Here is a 26110-nt window from a genome sequence, read left to right on the forward strand (position 1 = left end):
TCAGGGGCGGGGCAGCGGGGAGGGACGGATGGAGGATTGGGGGCATCTAATTTCCCTTCCGCCACAGCCTGGGTGAGACCGGTGTCCGCGGCCTGACCCCGAAGCTCCCGTCTGGCCTGGCCTGCCTCTCTGGGGGGCTCCCCGGGACCGCCCGCGCCTCGCCCTCCTGCCTTTCTCTAGGGAAACTACCCCAGCGTGGCCTGACCCTCTGGGGGCCAAAGTGGCTTGAGCAGCCCATGTTCCGGGGCATCCCACAGTCCCAGGGCTACCATCCACAGCCAGCATGACGGCCGTACCATGCTGTTCTGCTTGGGTCTGGACGTGCAGTGGTTGAGACAGAGAGGAAGAGGAAGCTGTGGGTGAGCAGAGGGCTGGCAGTGCCAGCCAGGGGCCTGAGACCCCTCACTGATCCCCCTTGGAGGGATCCTCCAGGTTTCCTGTCCACAGAGCCCCTGCTCTACGCAGACCCTGTCCTTCCTCGCAGGTACCTGGACCTGGAGAGAATGTCTCCACCCTCGAGGAGGAGCCGGGGTCGAGAGCCGGTGCACCGGGGGCCTGCGGAGCTCACCGGGCAGCCGTGGTCGGGGGGTGGGGTGGCGTCCCCCTGGGGCTGCCCCTGGCTCCGCTGCAGAAGAGATGGTCATGAGGTCCTCAGGGTCATCACAGGGATGGGGCACCCACAGCGGCAGGGGCGTGGACGGCTCCCCAAGGCCATTCCTTCATCCTCAGCCTCCGCCATGCCTGCCACTCACCCTTTCACAGCCATACTCAGCCATCTTCTCAGAAGACCCCCTCCTTCCTCTGGCCTCTCTGAGCCCCCTCCTTCACCTCCGTGCCCCGCAATGCCTCCTTCTGTATTTGATCACCTATGCCCAGGTGTCACCGCGTGCCCTCCTTTTCATGGAAAGACTGTGAGACCTCACGTAAGCAGGGACCACACGGGGCCCCCATCGCCCCATGCTCACGTGCCCACCGCACGTCCTGGGGAAGGGAAACTGGACTGGAGATCAATCCAGAGAAGGCCAGGGCACCGAGGTCTCTCTCTCATCCTCTTGCCTAACTCCACCCCCAGGGAGAAGAAAGGGATAGAACTTAAAATGGTGCGAGCGTGTTAAATCCATCCAACCGAGCATGTAAGACGTGCACTTCACCTAAGTCACCTCTCAAACTAGGTTCAAGCAGAGGCCAGTGGTCTGCACACCTGGAAGGGAAAGCACCGGCAGCACCATGGACAAACAGCCCCCTCCCAGCTGCCCAGGGATGCACAGAGGGACAGGGGTCTAAGGGGACAGCCTTCTCTCAGCGCTGGCTTCCAGCGTCTCTGCTGAATCACAGGTAATAATCTGAGATCTCTCCAGGGAGCAGGACTGAAAGTGTGGGGTGGGTGAGGGGAGCCGGCCTCCGGGGGACCCCTGACTGTTACAATGGGGACAGGACAGTGGGGAGGGTCCAGCCTTTGTGTCCTGGCCCTGAGCTGCATTCTGGCTTTTTGGGTATCCCTGTTCAGTCAGTTTCCCCTTCTGTGAAATGGGAACACTACTCCTCGCCCTGCCCCCTTCACGGGAGGCATAAAATGAGATCAGAGACGTGAACGGGCTGGTCCATCACTTACTCTCCTGTTTCCTCAACACACGTCATGCACATGTGTTCACTTCTACTCCTCACAACCCAGAAAGATGAGATAACTTACTTGTAAGAACCCACGTCTGTCCATAGTAATCCCCAAACTTCTGTCCACCAGACCATGACCCATGACTCAAAGGGTGGTGACTGCACAGGGCAGGGCAGGACAGGGAAAGAATGGCTTCGAGAAGGCCGTGGAAGCTGCCCAAACCGCTGACCCAGGAGCACAATGGTGAACAGGATGATGAGGCCACGGGAACCAAACTGATGACCTTGCCAGGGAGTACCCATCCCCCTCCTGCCTCCCCATCGCCACCACCACCTTCTGCTTCCTCCTTCTTCCCAAGGGCCGCCCCAGGCAAAGACAAAACTGTCCCTGGCGGCCCTTGCCCCTGTGCTGAGGAAGAGTAGGGGGGCTTGAAACAGAGATGAAGTCATCAAAAAACTTTCAACAGAGGGGATGAGTGTCCGTACCTCGCTCTCCCTGGGGAGCCAGGAATTAAGTGCGGGGGTGTGGTTGCTGTTCGTCGGTAGAGCTGCAGGCAAGATCTACTTACTGCCTTGGCCGGGCCTCCACCCTCCGTGCGCCCAAACCATGCCTACCCGCTCCATCACACTCTGAATTCCAGTGCCTTCTCTGCTTCAACTCCTGTCTGCCCACCTGGCTCCATCTCTGCTTGTCTGTCTCATCTCTGGTTGGCCCCAAGGGGACACACGAGGGCCCCCGGAGACTCAGGGTGACGGGGAGGGGAGTGAGTAGGGGCAGTGGAACTGGGGTGGACCAGATGACCAAACCTAGCCTTGGAACAGGCAGGTTATGGGGCAGTGCTGGGAGGCCCAACAGGCCTGGTCCTAATTCCCAAGGTGGCCGGAACCAGGGAATACCAGTCAGTCAGCCAAGAAGCAGTGCAGCAGGGACTAGAGAAGTTGCTTTCCTTAGAACCTCGGCAAAGACGCAACTGGCCAGCCATGGGCAGCCCCTGTCGCCATCTGTCGGTGATTGCCAGAACTGCCGGCTTTCTGAGGCAGGTAACTTTGTTCCCGTCTCTGGAAGTCAGGAAGTAGAGAGGCTTCTGTCCGGGTATCCAGGTGTGTGGCACTGATCCTTCCAGATCCCCCAGCCAGTAGACCAGGAACAAGAGGAAGGCTCCAGTCCCTTAGAAAGAAGATGTAGGGCCTTCAGAGAGGCAGGCTGGCCCTCCGTGGTGGAGGAGGGGATGAAAGCAGAAGGGGTGGAAGGGATGGAGAAGGAAACGGGGCGGTGCCCAGCTCGCAGGCCAGGAGGGATGGCAGATGCCAGAGCTCAGGCTCCGGGGTCTCTCGGGCTCCTGGTTCGCAGCCAGTGAGACCAGGAGGGGCTCAGATGCCCAACTAGACCACCAGCTCTCAGGCCAGCCTGGGACGGTCCAGCTGCCCCATTAATGTGGGCACGCTGTTGATCCAATTCCTGCCTCCTTTGGAATGTTCTAGAGGAGGGGTGGGGCTGAGGCTGCAGGTGTGGGGGAGGAGCGGCCTCACCTCCGGTTGGGAAGCAGAGACAGGGAAGTGGGTCTCACACACCCCTGCCCTCCCCTGCCGGTAATGTCCTCCACTGCAAGGATGTGGGTTCAGGGCTGCACCACCCCAAGGCTCCCTGCTGACAGGAAGCCCTTTCTGAGGATGTATTCTGGCCACAGGGACTCAAGGATGAAAGCTTAAACGCCGCTGAGGTTTCCAGGTCTAGATAACAGGAGGCTCAGCTCTTGTCATGGACAGAGTGCATGTTTGTATGTACGTGGGGGAGAGGGTAGGAGACATAGCACAGCACTGCGGGGGCCTGGTGGGGTGAAGCAGAAGAGGCATAATCCTGGTACGGCTTCCCAATTCCGCTCACCACATTTGTTTACACAGAAGCTGGCAGGGGTCTTAACCCTGGATGCATATTAGAATCTCTCGGGGAGCTTTTTAAATTTTTTTTATAATGTTCTATGTCAATTATACCTCAATCTTTTTTAAAAAAAATTAACCAGTTTATTTATTTTTGGCTGCGTTGGGTCTTCGTTGCTGTGCGCGGCACGGGCTTTCTCTAGTTGTGGCGAGCGGGGGCTACTCTTCTTTGCGGTGTGTGGGTTTCTCATCGCAGTGGCTTCTCTTGTTGCAGAGCACAGGCTCTAGGTGCGCGGACTTCGGTAGTTGTGTCATGAGAGCTCAGTAGTTGTGGCGCGGGCTCTAGGTGCGCGGACTTCGGTAGTTGTGTCATGAGAGCTCAGTAGTTGTGGCGCATGGGCTTACTTACTCCAAAGCATGTGGGATCTTCTCGGACCAGGGCTCGAACCCATGTCCCCTGCATTGGCAGGCGGATTGTGAACCACTGCGCCACCAGGGAAGTCCCTTGGGGAGCTTTCTTAAAACATCCTTGCCTAAGCCCTTCCTCCATCTCCCTCCCCCTTTTCCCTACCCAACTGCACCTGGAGATTCACACTCAGCGGGTCTGGGTGGAGCCCTGGCATGGCGTCATGCTCTGAGGGAGAGGGAGGAGAGAGAATGCTGCAGGGGGAGAAAAGAGGTTTCAGACAAACCCTGGACACATCCAGGAGCAGGTGGAGGAAGCACAGAAGTCTGCTGGGGAACTCAATTCAGGGAGCCACTCTCTAACCCCTAGACCACCAAAACTCTCCCGAGAAGGAGAGGGCTCAAACGGGGGACTTGACGTGACTGGGGGATTTCGTGCCCCATCCCCAGTCCTTCCACAGGGTCAGATCCATAAAGGTGGCTCTGAAAATGAATGGATGGATGGATGGATGGATGGATAGATGGATAGATGGACGCTGAGAGTGATTAAGAGTGTAGACTCTGGGTCTCACTGTCTGGCCAGCCCTGCCTATCCTAGGAAAGCCACATCTTTCAAAGGCGCAGCCCACCCCTTCCCCTCAGACTTTGTCCATGGACCCCTACCTCTACCCCAGCCCCACGTGACGTCACACTTGGACGGGCTGCCCTGAACCCGAGGGCCAGGACATGTCCCTCCAGGTCGACTGTTCCAGCCAAGATCCAAGATCCTGCCATACTCTCTGGCTCCACCAGGGGGCACTCTATGCCCAGGCACCATTTATTCATTTATTTGACAAATATTTAATGGAGATCTGGGCTGTACCAAGAACTGGGCCCAAAGACGGGAACATGAAGATAAAAATACAACAATTCTCCTTTCCAGGAGTTTGTGGTTCAGGGGGAAACACGGAAACAAAGACAGGAAAACACAAAAGATTACCCTTAAAAGGTAGAAGTGATTCTGAGGTCAAGGCAGAAATCCAAGTGGCCTGCGTGGAGGAGGGGTCACAGATCAGACACAGCGATCAGCACAGACAGGCGGCCCAGGGCCCCGCACCCTCCTTCTCAGTCCCACTGGATCTCTGCCCTCCTGGAGATATTCTGGGACGTGGATGGACAGAGCCCTTGAAAATTCCAGAAGGATGTTTGTCCTGTTCCCAGCTGGCTGTGAACACAGATCCCGGGCCCGCCTCAGACCTCCCGCGTCAGGGTTCTCCAGGGCTGGGGACTGGGAATCTGTCTTTTTTATTTTGGGGTGTTTTTTTGGCCTCACCACGGCTTGTGGTATCTTAGTTCCCCAATCAGGGATTGAACCCGGGCCACGGCAGTGAAAACACCAAGTCCTGACCACTGCACCGCCAGGGGATTCCTGAATCTTTCATTTTTCACAAGACCCCCCAGAAGATGCCTACAATCAGATAAGTTTAGGAAATTACTGTGCAGGATTCGTGGGATACCTGGGACTCTACTTGTGGTCAGAGGTGGCAGAGAGGATAGGACAGGATAGGACTGTGCCTTACACATGGTGACCAACTCAATAGATACTTATTGAATGAAATGAAATCAGTGGGAGTGGCTTAAAGAGCTCTCTGGTACCTGCACAGGGGAATGGAGATCAGCAGCTCCCCAGCATTCCCCAGACAGTGTCAGGATTCCCATTGGGTTCCCAGAGGTCTGGGGCATTAGGGTGAGTGACGGAGGGCCCTAGAGTCCTAGTAAAGAGTTCAATGCCACCGCACTCACATGCCTCTGCATCCCTGAGCATCAGAAATATTTGTTAAAGCGTTGTACAAGCAACAGAAAGATAACTGTGCCTGTGGTGACCCAGATTCTCCCAAAGCTGTGTTAAGATTAGACTAACAGGACTTCCCTGGTGGCGCAGGGGTTAAGAATCCGCCTGCCAGTGCAGGGGACACGGGTTCGAGCCCTGGTCCGGGAAGATCCCACATGCCGCGGAGCAACTAAGCCCGTGTGCCGTAACTACTGAGTCTGAGCTCTAGACCCCGAGAGCCACAACTACTGAGCCTGAGGGCCACAACTACTGAAGCCCGCGCAGCTAAAGCCTGTGTTCCGTGACAAGAGAAGCCACCGCAATAAGAAGCCCGCGCACCGCAACGAAGAGTAGCCCCCGCTCAGCGCAACAAGAGAAAGCCCGCGTGCAGCAACGAAGACCCAACACAGCCAAAAATAAATTAAAAAAAAAAAAAAGATTAGACTAACAGGGGCAGGGTAAGGTGGCTCGGACCACCTTTTGGTCACTGGTGTGGTTGTGACCAGCAGCACCCTCATTTACAGACTGTACTGCCAGGATGAGCTCGCCCAGGGGCGCTTGGAAGACTGGGTCCTGGTGGATTTGGAGGAAGGAGGGGGCTGGGAGATGGGGAACCCCAGTGAGGGGAAGTAAGCCCAAGGAAAGGGTGGGAGGGAAGGTGGAGGGTAAAGAGGTTATGGCAGCGGAAAGGATTTCAGGATTTGAAACTTGGAAGAGGAAAGAGTTTGTAAAGAACGATCTTTAGAAAGATAAAACCTGGAACTTCCAAGGTCAGCATCAAACTAAACAAGATTCCTCCAGGAGGTCCTGACTCTGTCCCTGGAGTCCCCCTTCCCTGCTGCCCCGTCCAAGGGTGGCCAGAAAACTTTCCCCTGGTCACCACTAGGACAGCAGGGGCAGGATGGCCATCTGAAAAGACCCTTCCTCAGCGCCTTGCACCCCGGGAATGCCAGGGTAGGGGCTTTCCCTCCTACTGGGCAAGGCCGAACTTCCTTTGTAATCTCAGTGAGTCCGAAACTGGCCAAGAGGACTGTGGTCCTTTGTGCCCTCCAGTTGGAATACACCACTGTGTTCGGGTGTTACCTGCAGCTTCTGTTCCTTGGAAGATGGATTCTTTAACCACCTGCCCAGGTGGCCTTGGGGATCAGAGCTGGTGGGCGGAGCTCACTCCTGGGGTGGCCGACACTTAGGGTGGTGCTCTGGACCCAAGATGGGGAGATGCCCATGGCTTTTCTGGCCTTCCTCCGGGGCAACTGTGGGCTCACTGTGAGAGCCAATCACAGCTCTCTCACCTCACTTGGGATGCTGTGGGGCGGGGGCAGCTCCTTCCCTATCCTTTTATTGACACACGAAAGACAAGGAGGCATGCTTTCTAAACAGAGGGACTTTACAGGTGGGGTTGCTCAGTGCCGGTCCTCCCTTGACCCAGATCTGCAGCCCTTATCTGGGAAGGGGCACAAGGAGGTCAACATTCTTGGCTTATGGACAAGGGAGATAATTGTCTCCGTTTATTTATTAATGCCACCTGCTTTCCTGGAGGAGAAAAAAAAATCTCAGCCTCGTGGTGCCAGGGAGTCTCAGCCCCCGTGCAGGGGTATCGCATCCCAGAGAGAATCAAACGAAGCCTGCACGGGGCTGCTTGAGACACGACCATGCCATGCCTGCAAGACTGCACTTCTCAAGGCGGTCCTTTCCTGGGGCCACCCCAGGGGACTGCCCACTCACCTCAACCTTGCCCAAGACTAGCCCAGGGGTTATGGGAGAGTTTCATCCCCCCTACCCAGATTCATACGGTGAAGTCCTAGTACCTCAGAATGAGAATGATTTGGAGAGAGGGTCTTTATAGGAATAATCAAGTTAAAATGAGATCATGAGGGTGATCCCCAATCCAGTATGACAGGAGTTCTTATGAAAAGGGGACATTTGGACTCATAGACATGCACAGAGGAAATGATGTGAAGAGACACAGGGAGAAGATGGCCATCCGCCCGCCAAGGAGAGAGCCTGGAACAGACCCTTCCCTCACAGATTCAGAAGGAACCAACCCTGCCGACACCTTGAGTTTGGACTTCCAGCCTCCAGAAACGTGAGATGATGCACTTCTGTCGTTTAAGTTTCCCAGTCTTGGCAGATGGCAAAGTAGCAAACGAATATACCAGATTCTCTACTCATTGGTCCCCATGGAGAATGGACCTTCTGATGACTCACAAACTCCCCTGGTGGCCTTTGTGATTCTGACCGAGGGAGAGACTCACTTACCCCTGCCCAGGGGTCATGGGCTCCACTTTCTAATCTGACAAGCTCTCCCAGGTCAGCCCTCACCCCCAACACAGGTACACTTATGGGTGACTCTGTCCTTGCAGCCCAAGGGCATAGCAGCACCTCCTCGATACGGTAAGGTAGCTGTAGAAATCACACAGACGGTGGGTGGCAACTCCCAGAGACAGCTGACATGTGACTGAAGTGACACGCAGAGATGGAGGTCACAGATTTGCGGCGCGAGGAAAATTGTGTGCCTGACAGAGTTCCGTGTGGAAACTGATGTCAGTGAGCATCATGGTAGGGAACAGCCTTTAATAAATATTGATGAAGAAGTAAAGAATGAATGAAATGAACGAGCCAAATGTTATTCCCGGGTCTGAACTGTCTGCCCTGCGGGACATGGCATGCTTTATAAGGATGAGCTACATGCAGAAAAACTGAAAACTGCAGGAGCACGCCAACCTGCGGCCTGAATATCTCATTCAGAGCCCTCAGAATTGCAATTATTTAGCAAGGTAGGGGTGGGGTGGGTGTGGGATTCCCATGCCCCTGCATGCAATGAACACACTCTGCTTTCTCCAGGCCCCCATCCTCAGCTGCCTCAAAAACCTCCCCAGGGGAGAAGGCACTGGACAGACTTGGCGGGGTGAGAGCTGCCTATCTTTCTTAGGGGACGAGGAGTGAGAGGTGTGGCCGAGGATCGCTGCGTCCGGCCTCTGCAAAGGGCAGGGCAGTGACCACACAGGCCCGTGGGAAGGGGGCTGCTACAGGGTGAGTTCACTTTACGGGCACCTTTTCTTTCTTTCAGATCAGTTGTTTTTAAATACGTATTTTTTTTTTGTTTTTTAAGCTGAACTGCAAGGCACGTGGGATCTTAATTTCCTGACCAGGGATCGGACCCGAGTCCCCTACACTGGAAGGGTGGAGCCTTAACCACTGGACCGCCAGGGAGGTCCCAAAGATATGTCATTTGTTTTTGTGGAGAAGGAAGGAATGAGAGGAAGGAAGCAAGGAGGGAAAGGTGGGGGTGGGAGACAGTGAAAAATCTTGTCCCTCATCTGCCTGGTCCTGGGGACCCGTCTCCTCCTCTTTAACCTGTTATGATGTCTTTTGTCTCTTTATGCAGATACTGGAAAATATGAATATGGGGAAAGAAGGGACTAGTAAAACCTCCCCACTTCCCGCTGGGATTGGATCCTTTTGAAAATTCTGCTTTGCATCTGGAGGGGCGGGTACCCCACCCTCTCTCTACGCCCGCCCGACCTGGCTGTGAGGGCCAGCCCCAAGCGGGCCTGGTTCAGGGGCCGAACTGAATCTTCCCCAGCCGGGACCTATAGTTTTTTGTGCTCCAAAAACCCCATTCCCCTGCCCTCTACCTCCAGGTGTGTACGTCTGTGTATGTGTGATGTGTATGCATGTGTGTGTGCACGCTCGTGTGTAAGAGGCTGCCCTATTTTTTGCCTCCCCTATGGAAAGAGAACAGAGGCTGAGCCCTGTCACGTCTGGTTGGCCCCAAGGATTGGGGTCCACAGCTAAGCCCCCGCTGATGGAGAAGCTCCCTTGACCCTCCATCCTGACAGCCCCCGGGCTCAGTGGGCGGCCTCAGCCCACCAAGGCCCCTCCCCCAGCTCCTCTCTGTGAACCGGAGGCTGCCCTTCTGGTGCCCCAACTACACTGACTCTTGGTGACAGAAACATCTGAGTCTCCCGCATCCCCGGCCCCAGGGCCCTGCTTAGTACCCACCTGGGGGAGGAGCTGAGAAGGGGTTTGCGCAGTGAGGGGAGCTGGCTGGTCACATGCTGCCTGAATGTCGTCAGGCTGAGGGGTCATAGTCTCCAGGCTGGCCTGAGGCTCCTGCAAACCAGTCGAGGAGGGGAAGCCCGTCAGAGTCCTGGACTTGGAGCAGAGTGGGGAGGGGGGGTTGTGCCTCCAGCTCCAGACCCAGACCCAGGGCCCTGTGTGCCTCGGCTGGACGCCCACGGCAATACCCCCAGGAGTGGTTCTCAATCCAGGAGTTTGCCCCCAGGGGCCACCGGGCAATGTTCGGAGACATTTTTGGCTGTCGCAGCTAGGGGGATGGTGGCGGCGCTACTGGCATCTAGAAGGTGGAGGCCAGAGACGCTGCGCACTGCCCTACACTGCATAGGACGGCCCACACCACGGAGAATGGTCTGGGTCCAAACGTCAGGAGCGCCAGTCTGAGGAATCCCGCCCTAGAGGCAAGGCAGGCAGGAGGCAGTGGGGCTCCCCGGGCCCCATCACACCCACCCATCCAAGCTTCATGAGCTCAGCGAGCCTCCCAGAGGGGATTTCTTCTCAAGGGAACAGGGACCCGCTTCCCTGGCCCCCCGCTCTGTGCTGGGCCCAGAGATACAAGGATGAACGCTGCAGGAATCGGCCCGGGTCCGGGGCTCGCAGCCTGGGAGGGGGCGGAAAAAAGGTCCCCAGAGGGGAAGCTGAGTGGAAGGACCGGGTCTTGGCCGGGCCGGGCCCTGAAGGCGGAGAAGGGCCAGGACTCGGCGGCCCCGGGCAGGCCGCAGCCCAGACGGCTATACAAGTGGAGACAACCGGTCCGGGCCGGCTGCCCCGGCGGCGGGGATCAGGTTGCAGGGGTGTCGGGGGCGGGGCCGGGGGTGGGGAGCAGCAGGCGGACCCAGGTTGGCTGGGGGCTGGGGGGCGGGTCCTCGTTGGAGAGTGACGTCCGGGCGCCCGGGGCTCGGTCCTCAGCCCCACCTCCTGCCACCCCAGGTGCGTGGGAGACAGTGGGGCGTCTGCGGCGTTCGGGGGCCCGCTCCCCCCCGCCCCCCTCCTCAGGGCAGGGCCGGAGAGGCGGGGCAAGGAGCAGAGAGCTGCCTGGGATTCGCCACTCCCCGTCCCCGCCCCTCGGCCCCCCGCCCCCAGTGCCTCTGCTCCAGGCACCGCCAGCGGGCGGTGGCCCCGCGTCCGCCCTGCTCTCCTCCAGACCCGGAGTCGAGGCCCCTAGGGTCACCCTCAGCACAGCCCTATGGTTTCGGGGCCCCTCTCAATCAACTGCTGGGGGCCCCAGCTCCAGGGCTTAGGCAGAGCTGGAGGCTGGGGTCTATTTTACAAATGAGGAAACCCGGGCAGGGTGAGGGAAGCTGCCCAAAGTCCGGGAGTTAGTAAGAACCGGGTCGCACCCGAGGAGCCCTGTTGACAGCAGAAGGGCCACTCGGAGGGACGCGGGCGGGAGGGGCCCGGCGGAAGTGTGATCCGCCTGTTTAATGCCAGCATGGATCCGGGACGGAACCCACCATCACCGCGTCCACTTCAGCCCCTGGGTCTGACCTGGGGAAAGAGGAGTTAGGCTGTGAGCCCCCAGCGGGCAGGGATCCGCTCTTGCTAGGTCCCCGGAGTAGGGGCTTAGTAAGCATTTGCTTACGGACTGAAAGCAGTTCAGCCTTAGCTCTTCTTGAATTCTTGTGCCCAGGTGACCCTCTTAACACCTCGGTTGACGACCCCTGCCGGTCAGGGTTCTGCCAAGGGTCTGTCCTTCTCCTTGGGGTCTCCCTCCAATCCCAGCAACCTGCTGTCCCACCCATTGGGCACCCGTGAGGGACAGCAGAGGAAAGAGAAGACGTGGCACCTCCAGAGGGCAGAAGGTGGTGAAATGTGGCCTGGAGGGCAGCCTGCCTGGGCAGGAGACAGGCGGCAGCTAGCTCCTGGATGCGTATCCTTGGCACTCACTTCCACGGAGTGACCTTGAGAAGCTCAGCACTAAATACGAACTCAGAGTGTCAGCTCTTCCATTTTACAGATGAGGAAACTGAGGGAGAGTCAAGAGGGCTGCCCAGAGTCACAAAGTTAGTAAGCCAGAGCCTGGATCCGCACCCGTGGCCATCTGATTCCTGGGGTGCGTTCTCCCCTCTGCAGAGTTGCCTCCGGCTACAAGGGCAGTTGGGCTCTGGCCCCCACCCACTTCCCTGAGGGTACTGATGTCCCCTCGGTCACCCACATCCCACAGCGACCCACGTCCCAGCCTCCGCCCTTCAGCAGCCTTTCCTCAAGGAGACCGAGGTCAGAGCCCCGCCCTGAGCCCTAGGGGGATGAGGTCAGAGCATTACCGGGCTGGCGCACATGCTAAATAATTCATGCGGCTGCTGCGAGCGGGGGCTGCAGCATCTAAGAGGGCCCAGAGTGCAGACGGCAGACAGGAAACAAAGTCAGGTCACTCGCACTTGTGCCTGAGCACCGCGGGTCCCCCTGGAGCTAGAAGTGCTGGACCTGGTGAGAACGGATTGGAGGGCTGACGGACTCTAACTAGCTGCGTGACTGTGGGCAAGTCACTTAACCTGTTTCTCGCTCTTACAGGAACTGTGAGGTACCCTGAAAGAGTTCAGGAACCACATGTGTAAACTGAATGCTGGGCGTGGCATTTGGCAGGTCCTCCTGACTCAAGGGAGGTATTAGTTATACCTGGCTCCCACCCACCTTCCCATGAGCCCAGAAGTTTACCCAACGGTGCTCCCACCTCCCTCCCCACCAGCCCACCAGGCAGCAGCAAGATTATGATAAAGGTGGGTCCCCTCTCTTGCCCCATGCCTGCATCACCAGGCCTTGTGTTTGGGGGGAGAGGGGGTGTGTGGGGAGACAGTGACCTTGGGCTTGGCCTGTTTGGGAGGCCTGGTTTCCCCTTAGAACAAATCCCCAACCAAGAAAAAAATTTAGTTGGAATCAGACAGCCTTTGTTGGTCTAGAAGGCAAGGAGCTGGATTTAAAAATATATATTAATAAATCCCAGACAAATTCTTAATGAACACACAGGGATTCTGTGGTAGTAATTCCTCACAGAGAATAAGGTCATGTAATCCTGAGCAGTGATTAAGTCCAAACTACTCCGCCCCGAGCTACAAGGTTTGACAGAAATGGGGGTGCCGTTTACCAAGGTGTTGGCCTGACGTCACCTGCAACATGTTCTGGCCTATTCTGGTTTTTTCCATTCAAGGCTTGTGATGCAGCTGGAACACTTCTGTCTTCTTCACTTGGCCATAGACTGGAGGAAGCAGGGCCACGGGGTGTTCTTGAATCTGGGCAGGTTTGCATCTTTCAGGAGCCCATCCCTCCCCAGCCTCGCCCGCAGGCCTCCAGGGGACTCAGACTCTGAACAAACCCACATTCACTGCAGGCTGCTCCCCGTGGCCCCTTGGCACTGCCAGGACTCACTCGAGACTATCAGCTCGAAAAGCGAGATAGAGCCTTTATTCACCGTGAGGGATTTGGGGCTACTAACCTAGATCACAAGGAGTTGGGGGTGCTCAGAGCTCCCCCCTCCCCTTCCATCAGAGTAACTAATACTCCATTCATGGAACTGGACAGTCCAGGACAAGGGTCAGTGGATGGGGAGGGGGTCGTCACACTCGGGGGTACAGCCCTGCTCTCTGCAGGGCCTGTTCACCCAACTTAGCCCTGGAGAAACACGCTGGTGACAAAGGCGCAGGTGCTGGGGGCAAGAGGGTGGCGCTGGGGTGGGGGTGAGGGCTGTGGGACCGCCTATGGGGTCAGCACCTGTGTTGTGCTCATCCTGCCTCGTCTCAGCAGGCAGAGGTGAGCTCTGGGGACACACCTGGCTTGAGCCCCTTGGAGGAGCCAGCTCTGGTACCCGAGGGCAGGAGGCCAAGGAGACACTGCAGAGATCTCGTTCCCACGGGTCTGGAGCTGTGAGCACATCTTTGCCAGTGCCAGCATCATGCAGGTCGTCAGGACGCCCCCACTTCCCTTGGTGGCCATCAGGACCTGGTGGAGCCTGTCATGGGTGATGACAGCACCAGCGCTGTCGAGGTGCCCAAGGTGAGGCAGAAGCCTAGCCATCTGCCCGCCAGGAAATGGCACAGTCTTCAGTCCTGGACACCTCGTACCTAAGGGGCTGCGCCCAGTCCCACAAGTCTCAGTCCTGGGAGAGGCCTAGACCCCGGTTCATCTGGCCCAGGACTCTCAGTCGACCCCTGAGAATGCCGCCCTAGCCCCTACCTTGTGTCTTTATGGGACCTAGTTCAATGAAGGTATCAGGTTGTGATGCAGAGGGGCTCAGATCCAGGACCCGCAGGCCAGGAAGAGAGGCACGATCTGTCCGGGTCTCGAGTGAGCTTTGCCCAGCTCAGCGGCCTTCCACGGTCCAGGTGGTGGCAGGAGGTGCAGGTGAGAAGGGCAAGGGCCACCTTCGCCGCGGTTTGGCTTCGCCTTGGAGCAGGGCGGGACTGGCTGAGGCTGGAACCGAAAGATGGCCAGGAAGGATGACCATCTGGACACCCACAGCAGGGGGCACAGGGGCTGTGATGTCGGGGGAGGGCATCCAGAGGGAGGCTGGGTGTCTGCAGACGGCTCCTGTGGTCTCAGGTCACTTGGGGACCAGGAGAGGCTGGGCTGGGCAGGAATTGCGGGGGCGGGGAGGGGGGGTGGACCACAGCCCCAGCCACATGCCCCAGGGTTTCACACGGCCCCTGACTCCACTGTTCCAGATCGGTGGCCTCCGGGCCCTTCCCGCTCCAGTGACAAGGGCCCTGCCCAGCCTGGACACAGGAATGAGGACAGCAGAACGACGTGCGGTCCAGGGAAGAGGGCGTCTACCATCTTGTGTTATTTTTCGGGGACTGAGCCTAAAGTAACCAGAAAGAACAAGTGTTTCAACAACTAATAAAAGGGTTTGAGTCTCCAGGGGAGTTGGTGCAATCTGACATCGAAGGAGAAGTTTGATTTTTTTTTCTTCCAGCAACCTTTCTCCCCTCTTCCAACAGAAACGTCTTTTCCCTACAACCGGTGTCAGAAAATAGCTTCTGGCGAGTTGGGGAGAAACATTCCCAAACCTGGGAGGAGCCGACTTGGCCAGCCCCTTGCAAAGGGTCAGAGCACCACTGCGCGTCTGAACCCAGGCCACCGGGACCCGCTACAAGCCAGAGTCTTGGGAAAGCCTGGCCAGTCTCAGCACGGCCACTTCCAGAGGCTCTGTGGCCTCTCTGGGTCAGTCTGCTTACCTGTCAGAGGCGGTGAGAGAGCTACTTTGATCACTTACCCCCAGGGCCCTGTCTAACCCTAAAATGGTCTGGTTCTGGGATTTTGACTCTGGAAAAGGGAGAGAAAGTACTTACTGTCCTACCCATCTTTCAGGGGCAGCCCCGAGGATTCAAATGAGCCACTGTGGAAAGGTTTTACCATAAAGGACTGAGCAAATGGGCATTTAAGTTCCTGCCCAGGAGTGAAACCTACCAGAACCTGGCCCGCCCCTTCCCACCTTTGAAAACAGGTCCTGGTCCTCTGCGAATCACTCCCAGCCACACACACACACACACACACACACACACACACACACAGTGTGATCTGAGAGATGGAGCAGTGGCCCTGCACCCCATCCACTGCCGGATCTGCACCACCCTTCCCACTAAAGGGGCTGAAGCCAGCCCATCTTCCCTTCAAATACTCTCCACAGAACTCCCCCGGCCCCGACCCCAGTGGAGGGGATCCCAGAGGAAAGCTGCCTCGTTTCACATAAGCCCAGATGCTGCACGAGACCCGAGACAGGAGCCGGGCCCAGAGGTCCATGCTGATGGCACAGGACATGGACCCAGGCTTAGCTGAAGAACCCTTCCCTGGGGAGAGGTGTCAGCTGCTTCGTTGCACAGAAGGAAAACCCAGCAGCGGCCTTCCTGGGAGCTGGATTCAGAGCGGGGGAGGAGAAAGAGGAAACACCCACAGGCCAGGGTGGAGGGGCGGATCAGACACCGAGAGCCCAGATCAGACACGACATTCCCAGAAGAAGGGTTAATAAAGCAGAAACGTGTTTATTAGGCACCCTTGCCCCTCACAGAGGAGCAAGACCCGGGACAGAAGCGCCTGAGACATCTCTCAAGGTTGCAGGAATCTCTCTGAAGACTCCAGAGAACGTAGGTGCTGACTGGCCGCCACCCCAGGAAGAACACGATTTGGCTGGAGCGTGGCCGCCGCAGGTGACCTTGACACGAAGCCAGGTGACCCTGACACGAAGCCGGAGTTGGCTCCTGGACGCCACAGACACTGAGGAGTGGGTGAGGGGCCCGGGGACGCCCAGCCGAACACTGGCAGATGGGGAGGGCCTCCCGGCTGAGGCCCTGACCTGTCCTGAGCCAGCGAGGGGGAGGGGGAGGGGAGAGCACGGGCTCCCAGGAAGACCCTCGCCCGGGTCAGGTCCCCAGATCTTCCCGCCTCCTCCTGGTGCCGCCTCAGTCCCACACGTAGGGGTTTCTAAAGACCTGGGAGTTCTTGCCTTCCTTCGGCAGGGTGGCCTCCTGGTGGCTCTGGGCTGCGTAGATGTCTTCGGCCCGCAGGGTGGAGTTGGCACTGCCCATCACCTGGCTGTTAGCAGTGGCCCGCGGGAGGATGACGTCGTAAGCTCCTTCCGACTGGAAGGAAGAACAGGCGGTGTCACAGCTGGGTTCTGCCCGGGCGGATGCACACACACTCCCACTCCGCTTCCTGCAGGGCTGCGCCTGCCAGCTCCCCCTTCCCTCCCTGCCCTCCCCCTCCGCCCCTTCCAGCCGGGCCTGAGATGGATGACTCCGAGTCTGGAAATGGAGGAGCTGACCTCTGACCTCCAGCCCCTTATCTCACCCTGCAGAGGGCCACCCTCTGGGCATGGAAATGAGGCTCCCAGTCACCTCCGATGGTCCTGGGGCTTCACACAGTGGACGGCTCTTTCCAAAAGGATCTTCCTCTCAAGCCCTGTCCCACTCCCTAAACCTTGGGGCCCAACAGAGAGTGAAACACACAGGGCTTCTGTGACCCGCCCGGCTACGCTCCCAGGCCCCCTTCCTCCAAGACTCTTAGCTGAGTACCCCCGGTGGCATTACACCCCCCCAACGGCATCACCGGCTGGTGTGCCGGGCCCAGAACACCCTTCTGTCAGGCCCCAGGCGTGTCACCCGTTTCTCATCCAGCAGTCTGATTTAGAGACTTAAACCCCGAATGGTTTGGGGTTTGAGAGTTTTAAGTTTTGGAGACTTAAAATCCAAGGTCTCTGCCTGGATCCTGGTCAGAGCTGCGTTGGTTCTGTTCCTGTGTGGGTGAGGCTGGGGCATGGGTCCCAGGTCCCACCCTGGAGGGAAGGTGAGCTCCAGGCCTCACCTGCCTCATCCCTAGGCACACAGCTGCCACCAAACCCCCGCAGCTCCAGGGCCCCAAGCTGCCTTCTGAATCCATTCAGACCCGGGTGGTCCTCCCAACCCATTTACCATCTCCAACTCCCCCTCCCCCTGTAGCTCCTGGAACATCTAGATCAAGGGCGGGTTCTCCAACCTGGCTGTGTGTCAGAATCACCTGACTGTTTATGAAGCCACAGCCATGCCTAGGGAGCCCCACCCCGCGGTGAGCTGGTGAATGTTTCACGACCCTGATCTGTAATGTTGGCAGATCTCTGTGGGCGGTTATTCCCATCATGGCTTGGATAACTCCAAGTTATCGAGGTGACATCACTGAAGAGATGCTAACTGTTCGCTCCATCACACCGCTGGCCCTTGTGCCTTTTTAGCAAGCTCCCGGGGGATGGTAACGCTGGGGGTCGAGGGACCATGTTTCTGAAGCCACCGTGAGAGAAAATATCGATTAGTTCAGCTCCTTCCTGAAGAAGCACGACTCCATGCACGCAGGTGAGGGGTGGCCAGGTGGGGCACCCTGGGTGTCTGGGGGCCGGCAAACTGTGCTTGTGCCCTTCAGAGACTCATTCCTCGGCCTATCCTGGCTCCTGGCCGCAGCCTCCCTCTCCTGGGACCTAGCTGCAGGTTCAGGAGAGCGAGGGGTCTCCCCAAGAGCAACTGTCAGCCAGCGGGGAGGCACGTATAGGAGTGAGACTCTAACCCACTGGCTTCCTGTTCCCACCCGCCCTCCCTTGGCTAATGGAGCATCTGGTTTCCAGAGCCCAGGGGAGGTGTAAGGTCGAGAGCTGCTGCCTGCTGGTGGGGGGAAGGGAGCAGGAGAGCCTCTTGGGACAGCTGTGGTGGAGCAGCTAATACCCACCCAGACCTGCCCTGTGGTCCTCGGTCCACCACGAATGGTACCTACCTGGCTGAGGCCCCCCCTTGTCCCTCCCTAAGCTGCCTAGGGGAAAGCTGGCAGCTCCCACCAGCTCAGAGAGAGACTGTTCTGAGCAGCTGTCCTCAGTGAGTGTTTGACACCCCGATGACACGGGGCAGACAGGTCCCGCCACAGTGTCGCGAAAGGTAGCGGGAGCATCAACCCCAGGAGGAAGGCTTCGGGAGCTGGGGTCCTGGGCTCCCGAAGGCTGACGCATCGGATGCAGAGCCTGCCTCCTCCCTCCCGCTGCCACCCACCCTGCACACCCGGGCACCCCACTCACCGGGGCTTTGTGTATCAGGGTCATCTCAGTGGGCTGGTACACACTGGTCAGCAGCTGCCCGTTGTACCCGCTGTACGGTGACACTGGTCTCTTAGCTGCAAGGAGACATAGCAGCTGTTCCGGGCTGGGCTTTAAGCTCCCTTTCCTGCTCTCAGGCAAGGCTCCCCAGGAGGCAGGGAGAGGGAAAAGGGGGCTAGGCCAGCCCTGGGGGTGAGGCTGCAGGTGTACCCCACCCCGTGGAGCCCAGCATCACTTTGTTTAGATGCACAGAGAGCACAATGCTCGCCTTCCCCTGGGGCTTTCCCTGCAGCATGACACCCCCTCCCACCGAAAAAACGTCCCGTCAGCAACCTTCACATCCCCTTCCGCCCTCTGGGGCCAGAGGCCAAGAGGGGCACATGGACCTTCGGCCGCCTTCCAAGATGGCCAGCCTCCAGCTCTGGCCTCTCCTGCTGTGGGCCAGCTGCCAGGCGCCAGGGTAAATAAGCAGAGACCCCACTGCCCGAGAGTCTGCATGGGGCAGGGCTGGGTGCTGTTTGCCCAGGACCCAGAGCTCCACCGGGGGGACTGCAGGCACATCCGGTCCTGTGGCCCCCTGGCAAGTTTCCAGAACTATTTTCAGCTCTGGGAACACTTCCCTGTGCCTTCCGGGGTGTCGATTTCCCGATCTGTCCTACGCTGCTGGGCGCTGGGTCGGAGGAAAGCTGCTGACCAATTCTGGGGGCCGGGGAGAGGGCTGAGCCGCTAGGGCCGGGGCAGCGGATGCCCATCTCCTGCCGGCTGATGGCCCTGCGGCTCTAAAGGGACCACAACTCTATAGGGCTTCCTAAGTGCTGGGCTCACTCAATTGATTTTTCCATTTAGAAAAAATAAAATAAAAGGAAAAAAACCCCTTACAGCCCCAGAAGTGTTTGCCTTGAGGACAAAGGCTCTCTGGCCAGCAGGTGACAGCAAAGGTGGGGGCCGCCGAGGCTCCTCCCAACATTCGTCCCCAAGCCTCACCAACTGCACCTTCCCCCCTCACTTGGCACCAGGCTGTGCGGATGCCAGGGGCCACGCCACTGGGCAGGTCAAAGGTCAGTGCCTGGCAGGGTGAGGATCACTCCTTTCCCCAAGGCGGAGATTACAGGGATCGCAGCTTGTAGAGAAAAAAAAAGGCAGAGAGTTTCGATTCTGAAACCTCCCCTGCCTCTGCCTCTGCCTCTGACCCCTGGCAGAGGTCCCAGAGGTAGTGCTCAACAATCAGGCAGGTCAAGTCTTAAGCCCCCAACTCCTCGATCAGCAGAGTAGGGGGTCAGCGTCCAGGCTTTCCGGGTCACAGCAGACGAAGGGGCTGTATCCAGCCGGCTAAGAAAGCACGTGAGACGCATGCCACAGGGCACATCCGGAAAGGCTCAATGTCTGGCACTCAGTGTGTGCTCAATAAACGCTAGTGGTCCTTACGATGAACAAATGCCAGAAAGAGGCTCCTTCCTTAGGGAGCTGGGAGCACGTCTGGCCAAGTCTCCTGGAGAATGGCCACCCCCACCCCCTCCTGCCTCCCAAGCTTTTTCCGCCGGGGGCTCGGCCCAGGATGCAGGGGCTTCTCTTGCCTTCTTGCTGCTTCCACCTCCGAGGCGCCCTCGGCTCCAACCACCAAGGCTCTGGGGCTGCCTAGCACCTCAGGAGAGCCCCATGCCATTAACAAAGAGCTGGGGCAGGAGCTCGGGGACGAGCTGGCTGTTGGATACCGGGTGCTGCTTAGATCAGCATGTGGCACACGCGATTTTATGAAAAAGAAAAAAGTTTGAACTGAAAAGACTGTAAGAGGAAACTAAGACTATGGATATGTACATAATGGAAAAACAAGCTCTGGAAGGATAATAATATTGACAGAGCTAATAGCTAATACTTCTAGAGTATCTTCCAAGCGCCAGAAGATGCATTAATTGAATCCTCAAAAGAATCCTATGAAACAGGAACCATTATTATCCCCATTTTACAGATGAGGAAACTGAGGCAGGAAACTATCAGCCAACAGTGATCAGTTCTGGGGACAGAACAGGAGGGAATGGGGTAGAACTGACAGTGGAGGGAAATTTTACCTGTAATGTGTAAAATTTTACAATGAAAATATATTCATGAATTGCGCGAGTATAGGAAAAAAATCCTTAAAAAAAGAATCTAGGGGACTTCCCTGGTGGCGCAGTGGTTAAGAATCCACCTGCCAACGCAGGGGACATGGGTTCAGTCCCTGGTCCGGGAAGATCCCACATGCCTCGGAGCAACTAAGCCTGTGCACCACAACTACTGAGCCCGCACTCTAGAGCCACAACTACTGAGCCTACGCGCCACAACTACTAAAGCCTGCGTGCCCTAGAGCCTGCGTGCTGCAACTACCGAGCCCACGTGCTGCAACTACTGAAGCCTGTGTGCCTAGAGCCCGTGCTCCGCAACAAGAGAAGCCACCGCAGTGAGAAGTCCGCGCACCGCAATGAAGAGTAGCCCCCGCTCGCTGGAACCAGAGGAAGCCCGCGTGCCGCAGCAGAGACCCAACGCAGCCAAAAAGAAATAAAGAATTTTTTTTAAAATATGGAATTTAGTGACTTTAAGGCAGAAAACTCTGGATAATCTCAGGAACCTCCCATTTTGCTCCGGAGACCAGCCCCCTGTCCTGCAGTAAACCACCTGGAATAAAAGGGGACCTGGGGGGAGTTCCCTGGTGGTCCAGTGGTTAGGACTCGGCACCTTCACTGCGGCGGCCCAGGTTCAATCCCTGGCTGGGGAACTAAGGTCCCACAGGCTGCAGGGTGTGGCCAACAATTTTTAAAAACTAAAAAAATAAAATAAAAGGGCACCTGGGGAGGATGTCCCATGACCCACCTGAGGCTGGCTCGTCCATGGAAAACGCCTTGTTTTCCACAAACATGCTCTGGCCCTTCTGCTCTTTCAGGATGGTCTCGTAGCCCACGCCCCGGGTGGGGTACAGGTCCCCCTGGTAGCTCTGCTCTGGGCTGGGCTTGGTCACCTGGGAGACCTCAGGGATGACGTAGAAGAGCACGAAGGCCCAGGCATTGGCGGCGAGGGTGATGGCCAACGTGGGGTCATCCCACGTGGGGCTGTTGTGCTGCCGGTTGCCGTAGGTGTACATGACAATCCAAACCACCCAGATGGCGATGGAGGTGGCCGTGGTGAGCAGCACGAAGACCCCGTGCTTCCGCCAGCGCTTGAAGCGGCCGCACAGGGCGGGCCAGGCCCCCGCGAAGGCGCAGAGCAGCAGCAGCATGACGTAGATCAGCGCCATGACGAAGTCCACGTTGGCGACGGCACAGGGGGAGGCGGTGGCCCAGCTGGCACTGCCGTTGGCCGGAGGGCCACCCTCGCCGCCGCCTGCCCGCACCAGCGTGATGACCAGCCACTCCGTGTTGATGATCACCTCCACGAGGCTCAGCAGCAGGGCCACGACGAAGACCACCCAGCCCCGGGGCCCGTGGTTCTTCCGGACCAGGAAGTTGAGGGCCAACATGTGGGCCACCAGGCAGGAGAAGCAGATGGCGAACAGGACCCCAAAGAGGAAGCGCCGAGAGGCGCAGGTGGAGAAGTCAGGCTTCACCACGCAGGCGAAGACGAGGCAGAAGAGGCCCAGGGTCCCCAGCAGGAAGAACACCTGGGTCCCCAGCAGGCTCCGCTTCTTGGTGTCCTGCACGAAGGGGAGGCTGGCCACGAGGAAGATGGTGAGGACAAAAGTGGTGACGATGCCCGCCCCCGCCACTGCCTCCAAGACGATGCCCCAAGCCCCAGAGCGGTCACACAGGTTGTAATAGAGGGGGTTGAGGTCCGGGCTGCAGCCAGCTGGGGCGTGGTTCTGGGCCCGGGCCCCTGGGAGTAGGAGGAGAGGCAGTCCCAGGCATATCAGCACCGCTTCCTGGATGGCCATCCTGGCTCCCAGGCCAGGCCCCAGCTGGGTCCCTAGAGACGGAGCGGAGAAAAGGCACAATCAGTCCTCCAGGGCAAACTCTGACACACGAGGTGCCGTCGCCCCCATTCTGAACCACGGCACACTGATCTTGTCTGTGCCTCTGGGCTTCAGAATCGTTCTTAACACAGAACTCCTGGGCCTTGTACCAAGTGACCAGAGAGGCAAATGAAATGAAACCCAAGTGTGATCCCTGTTCCCGGTCATGGAAAAGGAGGAAACTGTGCTGAATTTTCAGGCCCCTCCCCCTCCCCCAAATCATAACCTGGGCCCAGATATTCCCTGAGCTCTTGCAGGTGGGCTGGGGGCTGAGGTTTGCGAGCAAGTTCACTCAGCACTCAGTTCCTCTCTGTCCCGGGACTTCCAGAGTTCAAATGGCCAGACACCATGCCCCTCCACTCTGTCCCCGTGACGCCTGAGTCTACGGCAAATCAGCCACTCATTCATTCATTCAGCGAGTATTTCACAAGCACCTGTAACAGGTGCAAACTGCAACCAGAGAAAGTGAAGAGATGATGGAAAAGTTGTATGTATCAACACTTTTCCCCTGATGCCTCCCTACCACTGCCCTTCATTTTACGGCTTTTAGTGCCAACGCTTCTCCTCAGAATCCAAAGTTCTTTGGAAGCTCAGTTGCTAGAGTCGCAAGAATAAAATCAACGAATTTCTGGGCCTTTCCTGGTGGCACAGTGGGTAAGACTCCGTGCTCCCAATGCAGGGGGCCTGGGTTCAATCCCTGGTCAGGAAACTAGATCCCACACGCATCCCGCAACTGAGAGTTCGCGTGCCTCAACTCAGGAGCCCGCCTGCCACAACTAAGACTCAGAGCAACCAAGTAAATAAATAAATATTAAAAAAAGAAATCAACGAATTTCCCAGCTAGGGAGTTAATGACTTAATGCAAAAATCCTCCTATGAGGCATTAACATTTTAAAAGCGAGAACCAGGCAAGGGCAAAGCAAAACCCAAAGAAATTAATCTATAATGGAAGAAATTAATCTATAATGTGTAGAGGCACATCTACAGTTGAGGCACTGTAGCTAGAAGGCAAGAAAGATGTCTTTTATTCACACCAGGAAGGTAACTTACTACTGCAACGACTCACTGGACCGGTCCCGGACAGCAGCCTTACTAAATGCTGTAGACTGGCACCAAAGAAAACCAAACCCCTGCTTTCAGTACCAGCTGGATTTTCCCTGTGTGCAGTGGAGGTAAAGAGTGTGGCAGGTTAAGAGAAATTAAAGACCAAATCAGTGAGTTTTCTACTCAAAGACTTTAAATTTACCTGGAGGACAGAAAATTTAAATGCTCTAAAAAGCAAGTCACAAATTCCAAAATTCTCTGAAATGCAGGGACTCCACATTTAAATCACCCCTTATTATGTTCAAGTAACTAGGTGTAACCTCGCCTCTTCCTCTCTCAACTCTTGGACCCAGGAACTTTCCAGAAAGACAGCAACCAAGCTTTCCTGGGCTGATAGTGACCACTAGTGGCTGGGAGGGGAATGGCACGATCCAACTTCCCCACCACCTCTCTTTCTTCCCTTTAGGAGGTGGAGCGTAGATTTGCACACCGCTAAGCCCTTAATGTTTTCACCATTCCTGGTTAGTTAATATATAACAGGCAAACAGAACTGTCTCTCCATGATTGAGAAAGGGAAGGACGCTGCTACTAAGTCAGAGGAAATAAAACTCAAAATTAAGTGAAACTGACAGAATAAAGATCAACAACTTTCAAAGTCCTGTAAGATATCCTCTACATATGCTCCTTGAAAGCATTTTAGGTCTCTCAGCCTTCCCAACTACAACCTCGTCTGCCAATTAAGCTTGCTTTTCCCCAAACAACACCTACCATTAATTTTTTTTTTTTTTTTTTTTTTGCGGTACGCGGGCCTCTCACTGCTGTGGCCTCTCCCGCTGCGGAGCACAGGCTCCAGATGTGCAGGCTCCATGGCATGTGGGATCTTCCCGGTCCGGGGCACGAACCCGTGTCCCCTGCATCGGCAGGCGGACTCTCAACCACTGCGCCACCAGGGAAGCCTTACCATTAACTTTTAATAAATTCACACTCCTGTGTGAACTTATTACTGTTTTCCTACATAAATGGTGCTGTAACGCAGCTAGTTCCTCTCGACTTCCAATGCAAAAGCATGTTTCCCCTACATCATGATTTAAATAAGCTCTTGCAGGGGACTTTGTGTAACAGTAAATCAATAAAGCACAAACTGTACTGTATTTACAAGGGCTGGGAAGAGAAAAGAGGAATCGGAGAGGGCTAATGGATAAGGAATATTGAACCACTCCGGGAGATAATTAATGGATAACGTGCTATGGGGTCCTAGGCACTCAACTCCCTCATGAGTATTTCTGGCTCACAGCAAAACAGCTAGACCGTGGGGTGAAGCTGGAGATGTGGTATGAACCCTGAGAATGGTCACTCAGACTTAGCCTCCGGCAATCTGCACATCTTCAAGAGCTGCTCATCCCATCTCCCTCCGCCGGGTCCCCAGGTCAGAACAGACAAATATTCCAAATCAGCAAATATTTACTGTGCGTCTAGGGGGACCGGGCCCAGTAGTTCCCCTAGACGCACAGTGGAAAATACAAAGATGAACAAACACAGTCCAAAAGGTAGGTCTACAAGAAAACTACCCAAAGAAGAAGAAGGTAAGTGTCACACAAAAGAATTTACCTCTGGGGAGAAAAGTGCTACAGGAACACAGAGGAGGAAGTTCTTCCCAGCTGAGGGGGTCAGAAAAGACAGAGTGAAGAACACCTCCCAACAGCATTTTATTCAGTTTCGAATCAAATTCACCAAATATGAACTGAGTCTGTAAAGGGAGGTTGCAGCTGGCTGGCTACAGATTAGAGACACTACAGGGAAGGAGTTTAGGGCTTGATTCTAAAGGCAGTGGGTAGGGAGGGTGGGAGGGAAGGAGACGCAAGAGAGAGGAGATATGGGAACATATGTATGTATATGTATAACTGATTCACTTTGTTATAAAGCAGAAACTAACACATCATTGTAAAGCAATTATACTCCAATAAAGATGTTAAAAAAATAAATAAATAAAGGCAGTGGGGAGCCACTGAAGGCTGTTTTTTAAATGATGAGGGCATAACCAGCGCTGTGCTTTAAGATTTAAGTCTGGGGAAAAAAGCATAGGCAATCGATTTGTTGAGGACACATTCATCCCCCGCTAAAGACCAAGGCCAAAGGTAAGACCTAATGGAGATCTTTTCCCAGATAAAGTCTAAGGCCTGGCTGGATGTGGGGGAAAGGATGCTAAGTCCACGCTACAAGTTCGAATCTTATAACATCCACGTCATTACAAAGCACCAAGGCCGCTCCCACTTAGCCTGCGACCACTATGTCAATCCCTCTTCTTGGTCTATCTTGCTCTTAGAGCCATACCTGCCTGTACCTTGCGAGAATCCAACACCTCATAAGAGCTTGGGCCAGGGCCAGAGAAGCTTCACAGCCCGCACCCCAATTTCCTTCTCACTTTGCTGTTGGCCCTGGACCTTACCCTTTAAGCCTGTCGGTCCCACCAACATGGGAACTTCAAAGTGGAGGAGTGGAGAGACAGGCAGACACCAACTCGAGTGGGGAAATCGGACCCATTGGGCCTGGTTCTTGTCCAATGCCTGGGACAGCGACCCTTGGAGGCCAGCAGGAGACTTAAAGAAAGCTCAGCCCAGTGTCCCTCAACATCCAGGAATGCAGATTCAGCCTGCCAAGGGATGCTGTGTTTGAAGATGGTGGCCAAGGGGGAAAGGACTTGGATGAAACAGACCAGCTCTGCCTTGAGACTCTCCCTCCTGCGGGTCCCTAGAGCCTGCACTTCCAGGCT

General features: G+C 56.4%; 1 protein-coding gene and 1 long non-coding RNA gene across 6 annotated transcripts in view; one reads left to right on the plus strand and one right to left on the minus strand.

Moving 5' to 3' along the window:
- LOC109550494 (uncharacterized) lies at positions 1-14655 on the plus strand. The gene is made up of 4 exons (XR_012328716.1): positions 1-359; positions 485-1335; positions 8817-9348; positions 12296-14655. It is a non-coding gene; the product is annotated as an uncharacterized lncRNA (long non-coding RNA).
- The window catches only part of GPRC5C (G protein-coupled receptor class C group 5 member C), a 16085-nt gene continuing 3136 nt past the window's right edge, over positions 13162-26110 (minus strand). For 2 of the 5 annotated variants that reach the window (XM_033847056.2, XM_033847055.2), the window contains exons 2-5: positions 21165-22250; positions 18303-18397; positions 16204-16353; positions 13162-14577 (exon numbers count right to left, since the gene is read on the minus strand). In XM_033847056.2, the coding sequence (XP_033702947.1) occupies positions 14545-14577; positions 16204-16353; positions 18303-18397; positions 21165-22218 (1332 nt within the window). In that variant the 5' untranslated portion in view covers positions 22219-22250 and the 3' untranslated portion in view covers positions 13162-14544. Of the gene's footprint in view, positions 14578-15731; positions 16354-17266; positions 17524-18302; positions 18398-21164; positions 22251-26110 lie in introns of those variants that run through there. The other 3 variants (XM_033847058.2, XR_004523705.2, XM_073798062.1) reach the window with 3 other exon arrangements.

This window comes from Tursiops truncatus, chromosome 20 (assembly GCF_011762595.2).
Source record: "Tursiops truncatus isolate mTurTru1 chromosome 20, mTurTru1.mat.Y, whole genome shotgun sequence".
Classification (NCBI taxonomy): Eukaryota; Metazoa; Chordata; class Mammalia; order Artiodactyla; family Delphinidae; genus Tursiops; species Tursiops truncatus.